This window comes from Aquarana catesbeiana, linkage group LG03, assembly GCF_042186555.1.
Source record: "Aquarana catesbeiana isolate 2022-GZ linkage group LG03, ASM4218655v1, whole genome shotgun sequence".
In the NCBI taxonomy this organism is placed as follows: Eukaryota; Metazoa; Chordata; class Amphibia; order Anura; family Ranidae; genus Aquarana; species Aquarana catesbeiana.
Window position 1 is genome coordinate 555,968,065 of NC_133326.1, and position 18,866 is coordinate 555,986,930.

The 18,866-nt window shown below is 42.0% G+C and overlaps 1 protein-coding gene across 21 annotated transcripts in view; it reads right to left on the minus strand.

The window, feature by feature from the left end:
- Positions 1-2,033: 2,033 nt before the first annotated feature.
- Positions 2,034-18,866, minus strand: part of PPFIBP1 (PPFIA binding protein 1) — a 198,645-nt gene continuing 181,812 nt past the window's right edge. For 12 of the 21 annotated variants that reach the window (XM_073621710.1, XM_073621709.1, XM_073621707.1 and 9 more), the window contains 8 exons: positions 15,955-16,066; positions 15,503-15,591; positions 11,006-11,128; positions 8,803-8,928; positions 8,323-8,511; positions 7,465-7,644; positions 6,930-6,995; positions 2,034-5,102 (listed from right to left, as the gene is read on the minus strand). In XM_073621710.1, coding sequence (XP_073477811.1) covers positions 5,016-5,102; positions 6,930-6,995; positions 7,465-7,644; positions 8,323-8,511; positions 8,803-8,928; positions 11,006-11,128; positions 15,503-15,591; positions 15,955-16,066 — 972 coding nt within the window. In that variant the 3' untranslated portion in view covers positions 2,034-5,015. The remainder of the gene's footprint in view (positions 5,103-6,929; positions 6,996-7,464; positions 7,645-8,322; positions 8,512-8,802; positions 8,929-11,005; positions 11,129-15,502; positions 15,592-15,954; positions 16,067-18,866) is intronic. The other 9 variants (XM_073621722.1, XM_073621725.1, XM_073621717.1 and 6 more) reach the window with 1 other exon arrangement.

Here is an 18,866-nt window from a genome sequence, read left to right on the forward strand (position 1 = left end):
GACACAGCACCAGATCGAGATAAGACTCAGGTAAGTACAGTTGTGTGAAAAAGTATTTGCTCGCTTCCTGATTTTTTATTTTGTTTGCATATTTCTCACACGTAAATGATTCAGATCAAATTTTTATATTACACAAAGATAACCCGAGTAAATTCAAGATGCAGTTTCTAAATTATTATTTCATTTAATGGAAAAAAGCTGTTCAAACCTGCCTGGCCCTATGTGAAAAAGTAATTGCCCCCTCTCATGCTGAATCATGAATAAACTGTGATTAACCACAATTTTTTGAGTTAAATTTCACTTGCCACACCCAGGCCTGATTACAGCCCGACCTGTTGAATCAAGAAATCACAATAGAAGCTGTCTGGCAAAGTGAAGCACGCTAACAGATCTAAACAAGCCACACATCATGCCACAATCTAAAAAAAAAAAAAAAAAATCAAGAACAGGTTAGAAACAAAGTAATTAGTACATGTATCGGTCTAGGAAGTGTTTCAAAGCCATTTCTAAGGCTTTGGAACTCCAGTGAACCACGGGGAGAGCCATTATCCACAAACAGTGGTGAACCTTCCTAGGAGTGGCCGACTTACAAAAATTACTCCAAGAGCATGACGACAACTCATCCAGGAGGTCATAAAAGAACCCAGAACAACATCTAAAGAACTGCAGGCCTCACTTGCCTCAGGTAAGATCAGTGTTCACGATTCAACAATAATAAAGAGACTAAGCAAAAATGGCATCCATTACATTGAATGCATTAAGGTAAAAAATGTCTTTTAGAATTACTTTAAGGTGAAACTCTAGGAACATGCTTAATAACGTGTAACACTTCTATGCATTTCCTCTGACAAAGATCACAGTACTCCTCCTGACAATGCCTTTCTCTCTACAAAAAGTACAGTGCTGTCTTTGTTCAGGCATTATTCAGGGTCACCATCTACTTCTAGAGATTACACAATCACATACATCCTGGTACCTGTGCAGTTCTTAGCTGTGTTCAAAAATGTCCAACACAGATCACCCCCTGCTGCAACTTAACCACTTCATTACAGGACACTTTTACCCCCTTCCTGCCCAGGCCAATTTTCAGCTTTTAGTGCTGTTGCACTTTGAATGACATTTGTGCAGTCATGCAACACTATTCATGAGATTTTTTCTAATTTCTTTCACACAAAATAGAACTTTCTTTTGGAGGTATTTAATTAGCACTGGGTTTTTAATTTTTTACTAAACAAAAAAAAAATTAACATTTAGAAAAAACACAAAACGTTTTTCCTAGTTTGTTATAAAATTTTGCGAACGGGTAATTTTTCTCCTTCACTGATATGCACTAATGAGGTGGCACTGATGAGGGGGCACTGTTGGGGTTGCCCTGATTATCAGTGTAGATGTCCCTTTCACACTTGCTGGTTACTGGCTCTCCTCTCCTCACGCTGTCACAGGGCGAGGAAAGGAATGCCGATAACCAGCAAGTGTGTTTACATTGTGATCAGCTGTGACTGGACACAGCTGATCACGTGCTAAAAGGACGCTGTGATTGGCCCTTTACCCTGATCAGCTGTGTCCAAAGGATATCACAGAGCGCATCGGATATGCGCCGCAGCTGGCGTGCGGGGGACACGGTTCTTGGGAGGACATCAATAGGCGTGGTCGCCAAGTGGTAAACTTGTTACAGTTGTAGTGTTGCAGTCTGATCACTTGGGGAAAGGAGATTGAGGAAATGCTTTCTCCTGCCTGCAGCAGACTGATGACATCATCTCAGCCTAGGCAAAATCACTGACCGGTGCCCAAGGAAAACTTTTCAATGATAAAAGGTGGAGCTTTTCTGAAAAATGATACTGTTCTGTATATTGTGACATGTCAGGATTTTATTCATGCAGACTTGCCAGGGTAGCCTCAAGTTCACTTCAAAGGAGAGAACCTTTCGTTTTATTTACTGGCAAGTGATGCAGCCAGATTTTTTTTTTTCTCCAAATCAATTTATGACGACACAAACCAAACCCGACAATGCCTTCAAGTTAAACATAAGCCTTTATTAGATCAAATATATAGACTGACACAACGACCATCTGCTGTATATTCTATAACAAAGTCATAGTGTTATATTAACTCTTGCAACACATTAGAACTTTAAAAAAAAAAAAAAGGCACAAATTCCGGTTCCAGCACCTCAGTTCACAGGTCCACAACACCCCAAACATGGTGCCATTCATAAAATGTATAACTGAGCAAAAATATTGCTATATGCCAAACAGTGAACACTGGAGCAGGTTTACTCAGAGAGACAAAACACATTCATTTCTAGCAGCCAATTTATCTTAACATTTTTTTTTTAATGTGATTTCAGAAAAACTGAAATCCTATTGGCTGCTGTGGGTTAGGGGACACTACACTGTAACTACACTTGACCCCACCTTAAAGCCAAACTTCAGGCAAATATAAAAGGCTTAAATAATACAGCTCTGTATTCGCTAAATGTATTTTTTTTGTCCCCAAACACAAGCAATGTGAGTACCTGAATCAGCCTTTTGCACTCCCTGTACAGTAAATCTCAGACTGGGGGAGGGGGAGGGAGAAGCAGCACGTGGATCCAGTCAATTGTGCTGCACTGCAAGGAGCAGGGTGACAGCAGGAGAGAGCAGAGTGACCCAAGAGATGAGCTCACCAGTCTGCTGCTTCTTTCTTCACCCAGTCACAGGCTGAGGGAGGAATGAGACCTATAAGTGTTACTGAACTGCAGCAGATAAAATGTAGGTCTCTGGTCCTGCCATACAGGACTGTGCTGTGTGGCAGAGCTGTGCAAATCCCAGAACTGGTTGGACAGGAATACAAACCCTTTGGCAGGTAAAACAGCTTACATATTTGTGTTTCATTTGTTTATTTAAGTGTTTGCCTGGAGTTTAGCTTTCATAAGTAACCCACTAGAGAGAGAGGAGGCAGCTTATAAGCAATTGGACTACAAGTCCCAGCATTCCCTGACTGAGCACTCTTGAATATGCAATTCCACGACTCCTGAAAGGATACAAGCTGCTGGTTAAACACCGTACCAGTTAACCAGTACACATTAAATTATAAAAACTCCCATTAAACCCTCCAGCTCCATTTATCCGCAACGCTTGTGTCAACATTGTGTTATAAATAAAACATACATAAAAATACATAAATATAAGCAAAGGGGTAAATAAAGCCACAACGGAAGAGGACATAAAACATACGGAATTAAGCAGGTTGGCTTTAGAAACAGCTGTGCTAATAAACTTTTTTTCTTTTTTTTTTTTTGCATTTTTTAAATTTATTTTTTGACAACACTGACAGTACAAAGGAAACCCACCAAAAGGCTCAGCCCTGCCCATTCCAGAATCCAGCTGGCGTGTAAACTGGAATCACATCGAAAATTATAAACGCGTGACCAGAGACAATTTTTTTTTTTTAATAAACTTTTTTTTGTATTTTAAATAGAAAACTTTATATAAAAGTAACAGTGTAAATAGGGAAAAATGTTTTGGGCACAAAGAAAATTAAACATGACTGCTGCAAAGAGGGAAATTACGAATACATTTTTCTTTCTCCTAAAATCTGCAAATATAAAAAAAAAAAAAAAAAAAGGGTAAGTCCACCCAAAACAGATATTTTAGAATCTGGTGGCCATCAGCTGGTTAAATCAACCTCCTTTATTTCTCCAGCAAACAAAGGTTCTCAGCTCTGCCTACCTGCTGTGGCTACTGGATTCTCTTTATACATTTTGGCAAATGCAGGCGGAGAGGTGAGACTTTGTCCCAGGAGTTAGTGAGCAGGTGATGCAAGGCATCCATGGATAAAATTTCAGTTTTGGGTGGTGTGACCCTTTAAATACAAGTTATATTGCAGTAGATGCAGACTTAATTCAAAGTACTTGAACTTTTTAATATATTACCTTGAACAGAACTTAAATATTGTATCAAAAAAACGGTTTTCTTTCAACACTATGAACTACTGATACAGATCCTTCTCCAAACACAATGCAACTGAAAATGTTTCTTTGCTAAAGGAATCGCACCATCAGTTGGAAACAATTTTGCATCAAAAGCTTTAACAAGTGACATATTCCAAAGACAATTACAAATGGAGTATTAACCTCTTATGTGCTGCAATGTAAAGTTTTAACCAGACTTTAATAGGACCAATGTACAAGTCTCTGTACCATCTTGCTACATTTTAGGGATTTAAAATATTTAGAAACCTCCTCTTTCGAATCCACAAACTTTCTTTCTGGAAAGAGTGACCAAACAAAAAGTAAACGTTTAAGAGAAACGAATACTTAAATACTTAATACATAAAAGATCAAATTCACCCATCATAGATGCAAACAGATCCTGCTCTCTTGATGGCTCTTTAGGACCCAGGTTAGGAGACCTCCACCCTTACTATGAGGAGGGCCACAATCGTTAATGAGTTCCCCAGATATGGAGAGTAAGGTACATGATGCGAGATTTCGCACTGCGCTCCCTCTAGGTAATGAATTTAGTTATGTGACAATGGTAACTCCGCCTACATTTTATCAATACCAAAGTAGTAGAGGGGACGGGGGTCTACTTGCTTTGGTTCCATAATTTAAAAAAAAAAAAAAACAAAAAACATAAAAAACAAAACGGCGGTCAAACTCGGCTTCCCTTCACCCAAAATGGAAGATCTGTTTAAGAGTAGAGTGACTCTTTGCAAGTTATGCACAAAATTATTGAGACAACTTGTCAGCAGAACAAATCATCTTATCAGTTTGCCAGCAACGACAGAGAGGTTCGGTCCTGGTGGAGGTGAACAGTCGGATGCTTTTGCACGGTTTCAGTGCAGAATACAGTTACGCAACATCAGAGCTGCATTTTAAAAACGAGGCTCATTTTTGTTACCACTTTAAAGAAAAGGCACATATGCTCCACTTCTTCCACCTGAACACTGTGAATAAATTCAGTATCAAAAAATGATATATATATATATTTACTTTGACACAAAAAATAAAGTTACAAGTGTTTGCATATTTGTCACATGTTCGAGTCGTCGTCTGTAATACTGGTGCATGGTGATCTGGCGGAGTAGTCTCTGAACATTTCGTCTTCTTTGAGCATATGCTGCGGAGACAGAGAGGAAGTCGCATGAAAATTCAGAGCCAAACATACTAACCCCTCACCTATATACTTCATATGGAGCAGCCCTGTGCACCTGTTTATCCCTTAAAGTGGAGTTCCACCCAAACGTGGAACTTCCGCTTATTTGACCCCCCCCCCCCCCTCACCTCCAGTGCCACATTTGGCACTTTTTGGGGAAGGAGCGGATGCCTGTTTTTTTTTTGTTTTTTTACAGGTACCCTGTCCCCACTTCCAGGAGACAGGGCCGTGGAAAATTCTGTCAGCAGCTCGGCCCCCCCTCCTCCTCCTGCAAGGCCAGTGAGAGCACAGTGCGTTTCACGCATGCGCAGTAGGGACCCGGCAGTGCAGCAAAAAGGCTACACTGCCAGGTTCCCTTACCCGCAATGCCGGCAGTAGCATCCGACCAGCCGATGCGGTGCCAACATTGCTGGACTCCAGGACAGGTAAGAGTCCTAATGTTAAAAGTCAGCAGCTACAGTATGTGTAGCTGCTGACTTTTAATTTTTAAAGGGGCGGGCGGAACTCCACTTAAAAGGACCAACCTCCTCCATCTGTAAACGCCCTACAAACTAGCCCATGCACCTGCGCCCTCTTATGAGTCAACCCTTGCACCTGTATACTCTAACATATCACACTCCTGCTGTAAACCCCTTACAAACCACCCCCTGCCACTTATGTACCCCTTACAGACCAGCCCCCCCTGCACCTGTGTTCCCCTTATGGACCATTGCCAACCCCCTGTGTACCCTACATGGACCAAACCCCTGCACCTGTAAAAAAAAAAAAAAAAAAAAAAAAAAAAAACACAGAGAGACCAGCCAATTGCACCTATAAGCCCCTACAGATCCACCCCCCCACCCCCAGCCACCTGTAAACCTATTGCGGACCCAAACCTCATCCCCTTCCAGGCACCTGTAAACCCCTTAAAGACCAGACCAACATCCTCCCAGTCACCCTTGAACCCCTTACAGGAGTGTTTGCCGAAACCTTAATTTGTACCCAAAATCTACCAATTGCAGGTGCAATGCTTTGCAGGCTCCATGTTAAAAAAAATATTAAATGTAAATTTTTTTACCTGCAAAATCATGTACATACACGCCACTGCGCATGCGCCAACTAGCGGTGGCCATTGTGATTGTGGGAAAGACCCAAGCTTGCTTTGATTCACATGCCTGTTTGTACCACGGATATTGTAAGTGCAATTCTTTTATTAAACTTTGCGGATTTAAATTGATTCACACTATGGAGAGCGCTCTTTTCTCTTTATGGTAATGTTGGCACATGGAGCCCTAATGACCAGCATATGTTGCGATATACTATGATACATACTGCCTTGCCATCATCACAGTGAGTGAACCAGAGGTCCTATAGAATTCAGCCTATATTTGCAAATGCCTTTTATAACTTCTCAGTAATGGGGGTCATTATTATCTGGTAAGTCCCCACCTTGTCCTCACTGTGGTGAAGTTTGCCCCTTCTGAGATTTACCTTTGCATGTGAATAGATTACCAGTCACCTGGGATTTTTTTTACCCTGTATGGGACTTTATACTCACTCTTGTGTTTATGTAATAAACTACAAATCCCATCATGCCTTTTCCTCTAGGAGTCATGCCCGTGATTGTCAGGGTCTTGCAATGTCTCATGGGAATTGTAGTTTCACCACAGCTGGAGGGCCAAGGTTGCCTACTCCTGCACTACATAGTTGTTGATAGATCTAAAGGATACTGTACATTCAGGTTGGAACACGTAATGTGAGCTTTGCGCTTTTCCTGGTGGTCTAATTTATTAATCAGCCTTGCACACTTACTGTCAGGTTGTTGATGCCTTCAGAAAATGCCCCAATCTGTCTTACAGTTCCTTCTGAATCTTCCATCTGGAAAATGGAAAGCAGATTGTTCAAACTACAGCTACACATGTCAAAGTGGATGTAATGATCAACGCATGGCAATGCTTCCCAGGTTAAGGAAAGCTGGCATTTTTTTCTGACATACTTTTGACACATTTAGGTTATAATTGGGCACATACAAATGTTTAAATCAAGAGTTTGTCTGCAGTTTGTTTTACTTAATGTGAACTGGTCGGCCATTTTTCATTAAAAGTAAAAAGCCAGTTTAAAAAAAAAAAAAACGAACAAGGTCAGGCGTGGCATTTTCCACAAACTCTGCAAGCTAAAAAGCCCTCTCCCGTGGGCCTCTGTGAAATTATTTTTTTTTTTCATTACTACGGTAGCTGCTTGACTTCCCAGTTGTTAACTGCTGCCTTCTCGTCCAATCAGAAAGCCTTGTTGGCCATTGCCACAATGGATAGGAATGCCACACTACAAGCACACATTCTGAGCATACCTGTTCCAGCCTGTCCAAGTCCTCGTCGTCCAACATCCGGAGGTCCAGGCCGGCCCGGAAAGGTTTGATGATATTGTTGGCAGAATTTAGTCCAAGCTCCATTGGGCACACGTACTCTTCATTTTCTTCTGGTTTCTTTTTCCGCAAAGTTCCAAAGTTGCTAAACGCCAGTTTCCTCGGCTATGTGCATAAAGGGAATTAAATAAAATTACACATAGAATTGGGATTTTGTTTGGCCAAATCAAGATCTCAAATGGTAGATTTATTGTCAAATATCCTTTGTTTCTTCCACTGGAGTATTTCTATCTTACCCGATGATGTAAATAGCAGCCTAAAAAAAATAGCATTTTGAAAAACTTTAGAATTACTTTTCCCCCCTTTTCTGCTCTAGGCCAGCAAACCAATAATTAGACATATGGACAGTTTTCTACTCGGATACTCTCAGCCCTGCCTTGTATGGGTAGCTCATAAGCAATGAGAGGAGACTGGAAGAAGGTTATATAACTATCTTTTACAAAGTTATGCATTATAATATTAAAAATTCCACCATTTTACAATATAATCATTAAATCTACAGTATATTGCACACCTTGGACAGCCTGAGCACACTAAAGGATGATGGGATAATGTAGCTATACTTTTAGTGATGTGAGTATTAAGCATCTTTACAGTGCCATTTGGCCTTCATTTTGAAAATTGATGGCAGCCCAGGGAGTGTTTGATATATTTTCAGGACAGAAGCATGCAAGGATTATACAGCAGGTTTGCTAAACATCTTGGGATTTATGGAGGACTTAAATAAATTTGGAGTTTCCCTTTGATTTTCTGCCTCCATGTGCCAATCTAAAGGGTCCTCACCTTGACCTTGGCTGTTGCTGTCAATAGCACATACTCTGGAGCTGACAATGCTTCCTGTTTCTGCAGCTGCGACTGCTGACCCACCAGGGGGTTGAAGTGGGTGGCCAGATGTCGCCGTAGGAGGGTCTTGTTCGGTGGGATGTTCAGCAATTGTGCCATTGTTTCCACATTAAACCGAGGCTCGAGCACCTGGAAAAAAAAAAAAAAAATAAATAAATCACAGATATAGCAATTTTACATTTAAAAAAAAAAAAAAATAGGGTTAAGATGCTACGTTAGACCCAGCATCTGTTTGGAAATGTGCAAATAGCCTTACCCCTCTCTATATATAACATACATATATATATATATATATATATATATATATATATATATATATATATATATATACACACACACACACACACACACACATACACACACGAGATATATATATATATATATAAAAAAATCACATACATATACATTATCAGTACTTACCATAAGACCGCCGTGTACCCCGCTACCCCTCAAGTTAGGGGCATATTCCGCTAAGTCCACAGACCGCAGCCACTCCATGACTCGGTGATTGGTCCACTGGGCCACCTCAGACGGTGAAATGTTACTCTACAAGAAGGCCAAACATAACAAAATTATTATCAGTTGTCAGTTTCATCTTTAAGAACAAGTATAGGTACCCAAATAGGTTTAGGCACAGCAGGACACCAGAGCAGGCGATGGAGGTGCTGGAAAAGAGAAATAAAACCAAAGGTGCCTCTAAGTGCAGACTGTTGAACATTTACGCAAAGCAAAGGGTGCAAGATTAACCCACATTTGGTAAGATAAAATAGGCACATCATTAGTCCATTTTCGGTGGGATGAAGGTCAGCACTCATGCTGTAGATGTTAGAACCGCCGCTCAGCTGGATCCAGAAGCTGGCTGCATGAGGATAGGAGCCAAGAGAAGGCTGGAATGTTCTTGGAGCGCAGCGTCAAGCGTGATGACGTCACCAGACTTATGACGCTATTCTGAGGATGCGCACTAAGGATAGCTCCTTTGTCAAGCTACTGGTATGGGACTAAAGATGCCTTTATATATAGTTCTATCTATTAACAGATAACTCCAGCTGAGCGGCGGTTCTAACATCTACAGCGCAAGTGCTGACCTTCATCCCACCAAAAATAGACAAATGTCACCAATTTCATCTTACCAAATGTGAGTTACACCCTTTGCTTTAAATAAATGTACAACAGTCTGCACTTAGAGGCGCCTCACTATTCTTTTTCTCTTTTACATGCTTTCTGGAGACCGTTTCTGCTCCCCACAAGAGGCTTGCCCTGATCTTACATTCCTGTGCTCCTGTGACTCAAATTCTGGATGGACTTTTTTTTTTTCTCTTTTTAACTTTATGCACTGGACTCTAGATATAGATGGTTCTTTGCAATAAGTGGTCGTAATAATTGTGCCATACTTTATTCCTATTTTGATGGAGGTGCTGGAATCAGAGCCAATGAGGATTACTACAGCCTTGCTTATTGTATAGTGCAGTGCCATCAGTCTAACACTAAACTGCTTACGGGAGGGGGAGGAGCACTGAGGTTACTTAATTGATGTGCTGCTGCTTCTTTACTGTCCAATCAGCAAACGTTTTTTAAAGCAAGCACTCTTAAGTTGGCTGCTCTCCTCTCTTCCTGAGCACCTGCTCAGTTTTACATTAGATATCAAGGCTAGCAGGCTGCCACATCACTGTTATGAGGGGCAAGCTGAGCTGCCGATAAACTGCTGAGAGGGGGAGCATGGGAACCCGAGCTGCTGCATCAGTGAAGGGAGGAGGGAGCATAGGGAGCTGAGTCACTGTTGGGACATAGGAAGCTCCTGAAACAAAATCCAAAATACTTTGTGAGATTTGGTCAGTGAGAACTTTTAAAAAATATTTAAAGCATAACTCCACTTTTGTTGAGAAAAAACATCCCCCTCTGGGTGATCCATGTACAAGGTTTTTATCAAACTTTGTTGCAGATTCCTACATTGTTATTCTGAAGAAATCCCTGTGTGTTTGTCTGTATCCATGTGGGAAAGTGAGTCTAATGGGGGTGGTTTCATAATTATCAATCAGGTGTGCATGAATGAGGAAAGCTGCAGGGCCTGCCTCCCTTTAGATGTGATTTCCTATTGAAAGTATCTCACCAAAAATGACATTTTTGTTGCAGGGGATGCCTGATATCTGACTTGTATCTTAGTGCAGACTTCTGGGAAAATCAGTGAGCCAATTACACAAGCAGTAAATGATGTTTCTCAGGGACGTTATGTACACATTCTGTGTACAGAACAACTCCAGGTAGCCACATTGCATTGCATTTTCAGGAAATTACAAAGCTGCAGATTGAACAGGAAAGGTAATTTTTAAGAACATTCAATTACAATATGACTTGTTTCGCAATTTTATACGCTTCATTTTGTTAAAGATTTTTTTGCTATTTTTTTCCCCTACGAAGGTGGAGTTACCCTTTAAGAATATGTAAATATTTGAAAATCCATAGCCTGTCTACAGTTCATCTAAGTACTAGCAATATCTGTGAGGCCTGATGTACACTATGCCACAGTGGCATAAATAGGGAGCATATTTCCTTTTTATCTGGTGAGACCTTAATAGTCTGGGAATAATTTGGAAGTCAAGGATCAGCAGATACTGAAGTGGATCACCTCATCGGAGGGTCTCCGGCGCAGACAGTTGGGTTCAAAGCTGTTTATCCGCAGAACCTGTATGGCACGTTTAATACTGAGGTGGTGGAGGACGCTTACAACTTTCAAAGACAGTAAATCATCCTGGGAAAAAAGAAGAAAGACACAAATCAAAAAAAAAAAATGCACATTACTACGGATGAAGACAGCAAATGTCTCTGAAGTGCAGTTTAGTAAAAAATTATATAAGAATGTCTAGACTAGACTATATGGCTAAAAATATTTGAACACCTACCCATTTAAGGATTCCTATCAAGAATAATAAAGTAGCTCAAAAAAATTTCACATACATGTTCATATGCTGATTTTTTTTTTTCAATATTTTTATTAAGGTTTTCAGGTTTACAGAACCAAAACAATGCAGCGGTTATATGTTGCATACATGGTAAAACGTGAAAGGTACCAAAACTTTAACATTGCAAGGAAGGTATCCAGTAAACATGTCTTCATAAAGTACGTACATATGGCTCTACAGGTATTTAAATAGTTGAGGAATGGAGGTAATGTGTTCGGAGGATTTTATGTGGGAAATGCAGGTAAACCAAATATGCCACCCTGACACCCAAACACCCCTCTTGACAACTGACTGTAAATGGGTGTGGGCAAGGATTGTTGGTATTTGTATTCCCATCAGATTTGGTTTACTCAGAGATTTAGGTGAGTTACTCCGTGTCGTAGGGGTTTGGTTCGGAATCAATTCCTCAGATAGAGTGGATAGCCAGGGCTAGTCCCCAGGTGACCCCTAGTATATTATGGTTGCCAATTGGAAGTCAAAAGTCATTTTTCTTCCTTCAACTTTTACTAAGATAATCTCTGGTGATCCTGCCATGAAGGTCCTTGTCCAGTCATCCAGGTATTCCTGCGAAAGGGTGACACCATTCTGTCCCCTCTGTCTTGTCACATGCTCTCCCTGGTGAAAACATACAAGGGCCGTGCCAACCCACATTGAGCAAGCATGCTCCACCATTGCTGCCATCAGGAATCTGCTCCAGCCTAATGATGTACTCTACAAACTATATAGCAACCTAGGTTGTCTGTTCTTCGCACGACTGGTGAACATCGCTGCAGTAGCGGACAACTACTCTGAAATCCCAGCCCAGTTATACAACTCCCTTTCCTGACCATGAGCTTACAATCTTGTCACTTCTAATGTAAGCCTTTTCCCGACTCAACTGAAAGCTGGAATCAGTGACGTAACTAGAACCTACAGGGCCCCGGTGCAATAAACAATGAAGGGCCCCCCTGAACCCCAGCCAGGGCCCTTAGGGATTCAGATTTCCTCTGCGTGTTCTGCCCCCTACTCCATTCTGGCACCCTAGGGTGACTGACACCAGCCCTGCCAGCCAGCATTGTCTGTAGATGGGGTTCCTGTTCTTAGGGGAAGTGGGGTCCTGGTCCCCAGGGAAGATGGGGTCCCTAGGTAAAATGGAGCCACCATTGCCAGAGGAGATGGGTTTCCTGTCCCTAGGCAGGATGGGGTCCCCGTCGCCACGTGAGAAGGGGGTCCCTGTCCCCATGTGAGAAGGAGGTCCCTGTCCCCAGGGGAGATGCAGGGGGGTATGTGATGGTGTGTGCGGAATGGGGTCATCTCACTCACCATGACCAAGCTGCAGGCCGGAGACTCATCCATGGTGGCCTGGGCTCCCTCCAGCGTGCTGGACGGGCAATCAACATATCACCCAGAAAGACCTGTCATCATCTGTGTATGATGGGGGTGGAGAGGGGGGGCTGACAGACAAGCCTGTGGTGTCCTCCGGGGATCTGGCTCTTCACAGGGCTGCACTGCATCTGTGTGCTTAAAGTTTGTTTGCCCTTGAGAAGCATGCAGTGCAGTGTGAGCCAGACTCAGGGGCGGGACTCTGGTTGGGGGATGACAGACACCGGACTGAGCTGCGCTGCATGGATCAGGAGAGGGGGACCCTGAGGAGCAGGCCGAGGACACAGGTCATTGCACAACTAAAGAGCAGCCAGTGCGGTAGTCGAGCATGGAGCTCTGCTAGTCACTCCCAACCTCCAGCCACCCGTGTGCATGGTGCACTGGTACTCCTAGCCGGCTATGCTGCCACCGGCCATATGTAGAGGGGGGGGTGCATGGGCCTCCTGCAGCACAGGACCGGTAGCAACTGCTGCACCCCCTATAGTTACGCCCCTGATTGGAATGCATCTCAGCATAAGGACCTTATCACTGGCAGAAAGTCATGACTTTTGCAAAAATACATAAGTGGACTTAAAGACATTTTATATACCTGCCCGAGTGACACAGTTAAAGAGCGGGAAGGGTGTCACTGGGTGTAAACGCCAATTCACAAGCTTTCTGCCAAGGTAAGCAGTACTATTTGCACTGAGATTAGGATATTTGTTGGAATAACACCTCAGTAAACACTTCCAGTGGCGGAATCTCAACGGACTGAACATGGTTCATTTCACCAGATCAGCAATGAGAAAAACTAGGAAGGTTATTCAAATATATAGGTCGTGTACAGCAATTGAAAATGTGATCAAAAACTGTTACCAAGTGCAACAACAACATTACAATGTATCCTAAATAATGCCCAAAACGATCTTGGGATAAATTCCACATAAAAGCTGAATAGCCTGTGATTACAAAGTCTAGTCGTAACTATGTAGCCATATACCTTTTTATTTTCTTATTTCTTCTACAGCGCAGCACTTTTTATACGTTGATATTTTTACTGATTACACCTTTTAGTGAGTGTGGCTCAATTTTTATGGCTAGCGCGCAGAATTTTTGGTATTTTTTAATTTTATAGATTAGGAGGCTTACATATATTTAAGGCCCCATTCATACACTTTTGTGACTTGTCATGCAAATTTGGACTCCATAGTCACACCATATGTTTTCCATTGAGTACTGTGATATCTGTGGGACTTAAAGTCGCAGTGACTTTAAAGTAGTTCATGCACAACTTTGGTCCGACTTTCATGCGACTTCAGGGCCATGGACTTCAATGTAAACTCTCAAAAGTTGCATGAAGGTTGCACCTGCATGCTATACATGCGACTTTTAGACGTGCAATTCATTTTGGTTTTGTTTCCTTTATTCATTTTTGAACAAATTCCAAATTTTCAGAATGATTAGAATTCAAATCTGTTGAAAATATATTGACCATTCCAAATTCTGTGTAAAGAATAGCTGGTTGTTAAGGTGTGGGCTAGGAAGCCGACCACCATGTCCCCAACAACCGATGACCCCACTGACAACTGAATAAAACAAAAGAATGCCGGCATGGAAAAATAAAGGAATAAAACAGTGGGGGCAGTGGCGCCCCTCTTTCCATACCAGGCCCCATGACAAAATAAAAAAAAAGGTGTGCACCCCCCCCAAATCTATATCAGACCCTTATCCAAGCATGCAACCTGGCAGGTCAGAAAAAAAAAAAAGAAAGAGGGGGGCAAGCGAGTGCCTGCCCCCTTTTGACGTCACCGACCCAGCATGCCCTTGGTCGATGACATCACAAGGGGGGCTACAAAATCAATATATTGGAGCCCTACTGCTGCGATATGATTGGGGGTTCATAGGGGCACCTGGCAGGGCTGCCCTCTCTCACAATGTGCTTTCTGGGGGCCCTCTTGTTAAAGAGTGCTTCCAGATTCTGATAAGCCCCCTGCCCGCAGACCTCCCCCACAACCCTGGCCGGTGGTTGTTAGGGGTCTGTGAGAGGGGGGCTTAATGAGCGGGATGAAGAACCCCCCTCCTCCATGTTGAGGGCATGTGGCATGGTATGGATGGGGGGGTCCCACACTGCTTTTCAGCTTATCTTCACACAGAATTCAAATTGGACGATCGATTCTCAACTGATCAGAATTGGAATCGTTCTGAAAATTTGGAATTCGTTAGAAAATAAAGTAACCAGACGAAACTAAACACATTTTTCCATTCTGCACATGCCTAGCAACTTTGTAGCGCACAAACAAAACAATCACATTGGTCAAAGCCAAAGTTGAAACAAAGTCACACTCATCCAAAGTCACACTGTAAAGTCGCAATGGAAATCACGTAATTTTTAAGTTGCACAAGTGTGAATGGAGCCTGAAAGATAACATGCAGCTATTTTAGTTCTGGTCAGGACTTAAAAAAAAAAAAATTATATATTTATATATATCTATACATACACACACCTCCCCCTATATACTGTATGTATTATTAGATAAATATACTGAATTTCTAATTGTTTTGCACTATCAACAGGTGGAAGTTGTAGACTTTTCATGGTTTCCATTTTACTCCTTACCTCCTGCTCGAGATTTCAGTGCAAAAGAAGCACCATTGTCAGGTCACTACAAGTCAAGAGCTCACTGAATTTCTGGCAGTTCAACAGGAATTTATGTACTTGCAGCTTTTTTAAAAGCATGTATTGCAGGGATGTACTGCACATATTTTTTATTTTTATTTTTCCCCGGACACACATTTTAAATCTAAGCGGTGAGGAAACTTACCACTGTCATATAATGGAGCATTCGTCCATCGACCTTTGCCTCATCAAACTGCGTCTTGTACTGGGGGAGCCCTATATCATCCAGCCACCCTAGAAAATCCATAAAGATTATTTTCAATAAGTTACAGTATCAGAAAGGAAAAACAGCCAACAACCATGGATGCTACAGGGCTTATTAAAAGCAATGTTCCTTCCTTGTTCTAAATCAAACGACACTACCCGTCATGTCACCAAAACTGGAAAAAACAGGAAACAGGGAGATGTACAAGAAGCAAGACCTAAGAGAGGTGCCACATGCTTAAGACACCCTTAAAATAATTCTTAGATGGCTCTTCTGTGAAAAGAAATGATAGCGTGGGATATGGCCCCACTGAGGTTCTCATATATTGCAGGGTAATGCCAGGATGTCTCCAGGGCATAAAGAATAAAAACAAGTCAAATAAAATGACTTACGTGTGACCCACTTGTAGTCCAATTTTCCATAGTTACTGTCATCTTCAGATCCCAGGGACTGCAGAGCCAGCTGGAGCTTCTTCCGATGTAACGGGTGTTTAATACCCAGTTCCTAAAGAGATAAGACAGGACATTGAAAGAGTGCAAAGTGTTTATCATATATGCTGTTCAATGTTAAACACTTTTTACAAGAAAGAAAAGGCTACAAATTATGACTTCATCACCTAAAAAGAGCACCAATGTTTAGTTGCTCAGAAAAAATTTCCACTGTAAGGCATCCTGTACATTCATGTTATCTGATTCGAATTTTGATTCATGTATGGTTGGCTTAAAACAGATCTTAACAATAGCAGAGATCAGATTAAACAGATTGCTGATTAGCTCAGAAAGGGACACCCTCTCCCAATTTCTGTAGGGGTTTTCACAACATATGAAAAATGTTTGGAATACAAGTGAAACCCTTTACTGGCCAACTTAGATTTTTAAAAGTGCAAGCTTTCGATATGTCGGATATCCACTTCAGGTCATATGCAATTCTGTATAAAGCCTAAAAAAAAAAAAAAAAAAAAAAAGGGGGAATTGGTGCGGTATAAAACCCAAAACCTTACCAATCATTAGATGTGGTGGCTGCATTTTTTTTTTTTTTGTAGGTGTTCTTCCTTCTGATTTCACCTGTGATCTAGCCAGTAACACATCTCCTGTATTAGGCTAGGTTCACACCTATGCAATTTGCTTTTGATCTGCACACACGTTTTTTTTTATGAGTTTTGAATTTTTAATGCTTTTTTTTGGCCAATTTGTTAAGCAGATTTAAAAAACGCAAATTGCGGCAAAAACACACTACATGCTTTTCTGCAGCTTCTCAATAGAGGTCTATTAAACCAAAAATGCACGGTTTTGCTTTAAAAATAAGTCCCTGACCCTTTCCAAAAATGCAGCGGCTGAAAAAAGCACAGGTGTGAACGTGTCCCATAGGAAACTATGTTAAATGGACTGTAGTGCGTTTCTGCAAAAAGCACAAAAAAAACACACAGGTGTGAACCAGGTGTTAGAGTGCCTCCACTCTGGATGAAGGAGCACAGGGGCGCCTTTGAACAGCAGCATTGTCAGTCCGGGGAAGGGGAGTATTAGATGTAGTAGCAGATTTAGATACACTAACCGATTGAAGCCAAACTCCAGCTCACACATTATAAGCAGGTACATCAACAGTTTTTTTTTCCTTTTGGGAGAAAGGTTTTACATAACTAAATAAAAACAGACCATTGTAAGCACCCCTGTCAGTGGTAAATGGTTTGTCTTATCCCTGTAACTGTTACATCAGCAAGACAACTTAATCTTTTGAAAAACAGATTTACTGACCAGATCATCAAGTGAAAAAGGAAAGAAAGGTTAAAATAGTAAAATAAAAATGCAGCTGCATTATAATAAATGTTTGTTTGTGTGTTTAATACCACTTGAAGACATCCCAAAAGTTTGCATCTCTAATAATCTAACCAATAAATTGTACTAAGGATGCAAGCTTTCAGAATTGCATAAAACCTGATGAAGAGATCTAAGGCATACATTGAGTCTTTAAAAACTTAAAGGGGTTGTAAACCTTAATGCAGGGGGTTTTTCACCTTAATGCATTAGGGTGAGAAACCTTTTGTGCTGCAGAACACCCCCCCCCTCAAGACCCCCCTTTTTCTTACCTTAGACTTTGGGGCTTACTTACTTAGGATTTGGGGCTCCAGCCTCTGTTTTGGGTCCTCATTGGATAGATTGACAATGGCTCCTGCTGCTGTCAATCAAATCCAGTGACACGGGAGCCGGGGGCCGATGCCGAGTCCTGCTGTCTGTGTCATTGGATGCAGCAGCGCCCGGGAGCGCTCCTGCACGAGTGCCCCCTTGCAAAGTGGTCCTCCAAGGGGGCACTCGAGGGGAGGAGCCAGGAGCGCCGTGGGGGGACACCAGAAAAGGAGGATCGGGTCACACTGCAAAACCCTGGCATGGAGGGGGTATGACATTTTTTTTTTTTTTTTTTATTTTTTTTAAATAACAAACAATAAACCTTTAGAATCACTTCAAAGGAGAGGTATAGCCAAAGCTTGGAGTACAATTTGTTTTACACTCCTGTGACCCGTTTTCAGCAGAGAGCGGGCTGAAGTCCGCTGTCTGCTGACGTCACAGAAGTCGGTCCAGGGTCCGCGTCATCACCACAATGGAAATTGGGATCTGCCAGGTCCCTGGACCGACACAGCCTCTCAGCGAGCCGCTGAGAGCCTGAGCTGGGCGCTCCACCCTCTCCCCTCTCCACAGCCCAGCGCTCCAGGTGAGTGAGGAGGAGGCAGATCAGAGAGCTGCTGACAGTCTGCAACTCTGCTCCCAGAGCTGTCAGAACCGAGGGATCGGCAGTGTTCAATCGCTCGGTTCTCAGTGTAGAGGCCCCGGGGGACAGATACAGCATCCATCTAGGTAAGTATGATACTGGAAAAAAACCCAACCCCATACTTCTCTTTTAAGTTAGCCAATAAAGGGTATCACCTGAACTCCAAGCCATTTGCATTAATAATTCATGGTTAACACGTGATGATTGTATACTACTACAAAGCCAACATAAAAAATACATATGAGGTAATTATAAAAAGTATTGAAAAATTGTTGGAGTTAAATCCCAGCCTTGGACAATTTTTATTTTTAAGGAGTGTGGAAGAGTTAAAGCTGAACTTCGAGCACAAATACTTTAAATTCAAAAATAATCACCAATATTCAAAGGATATAGATCCACTTTGTTTGCAGAAAATGCCTTTGCAAACCCAAGTATTACTTTGTAAAAGTGGCATCAACATTGTGCTATTCATAGCCTGTGTGAAGAGCTGAGCTCTGGGTGGGACCCAGCAGGCTCCATCCACCACAGTCCGCTTGCAGAAAAC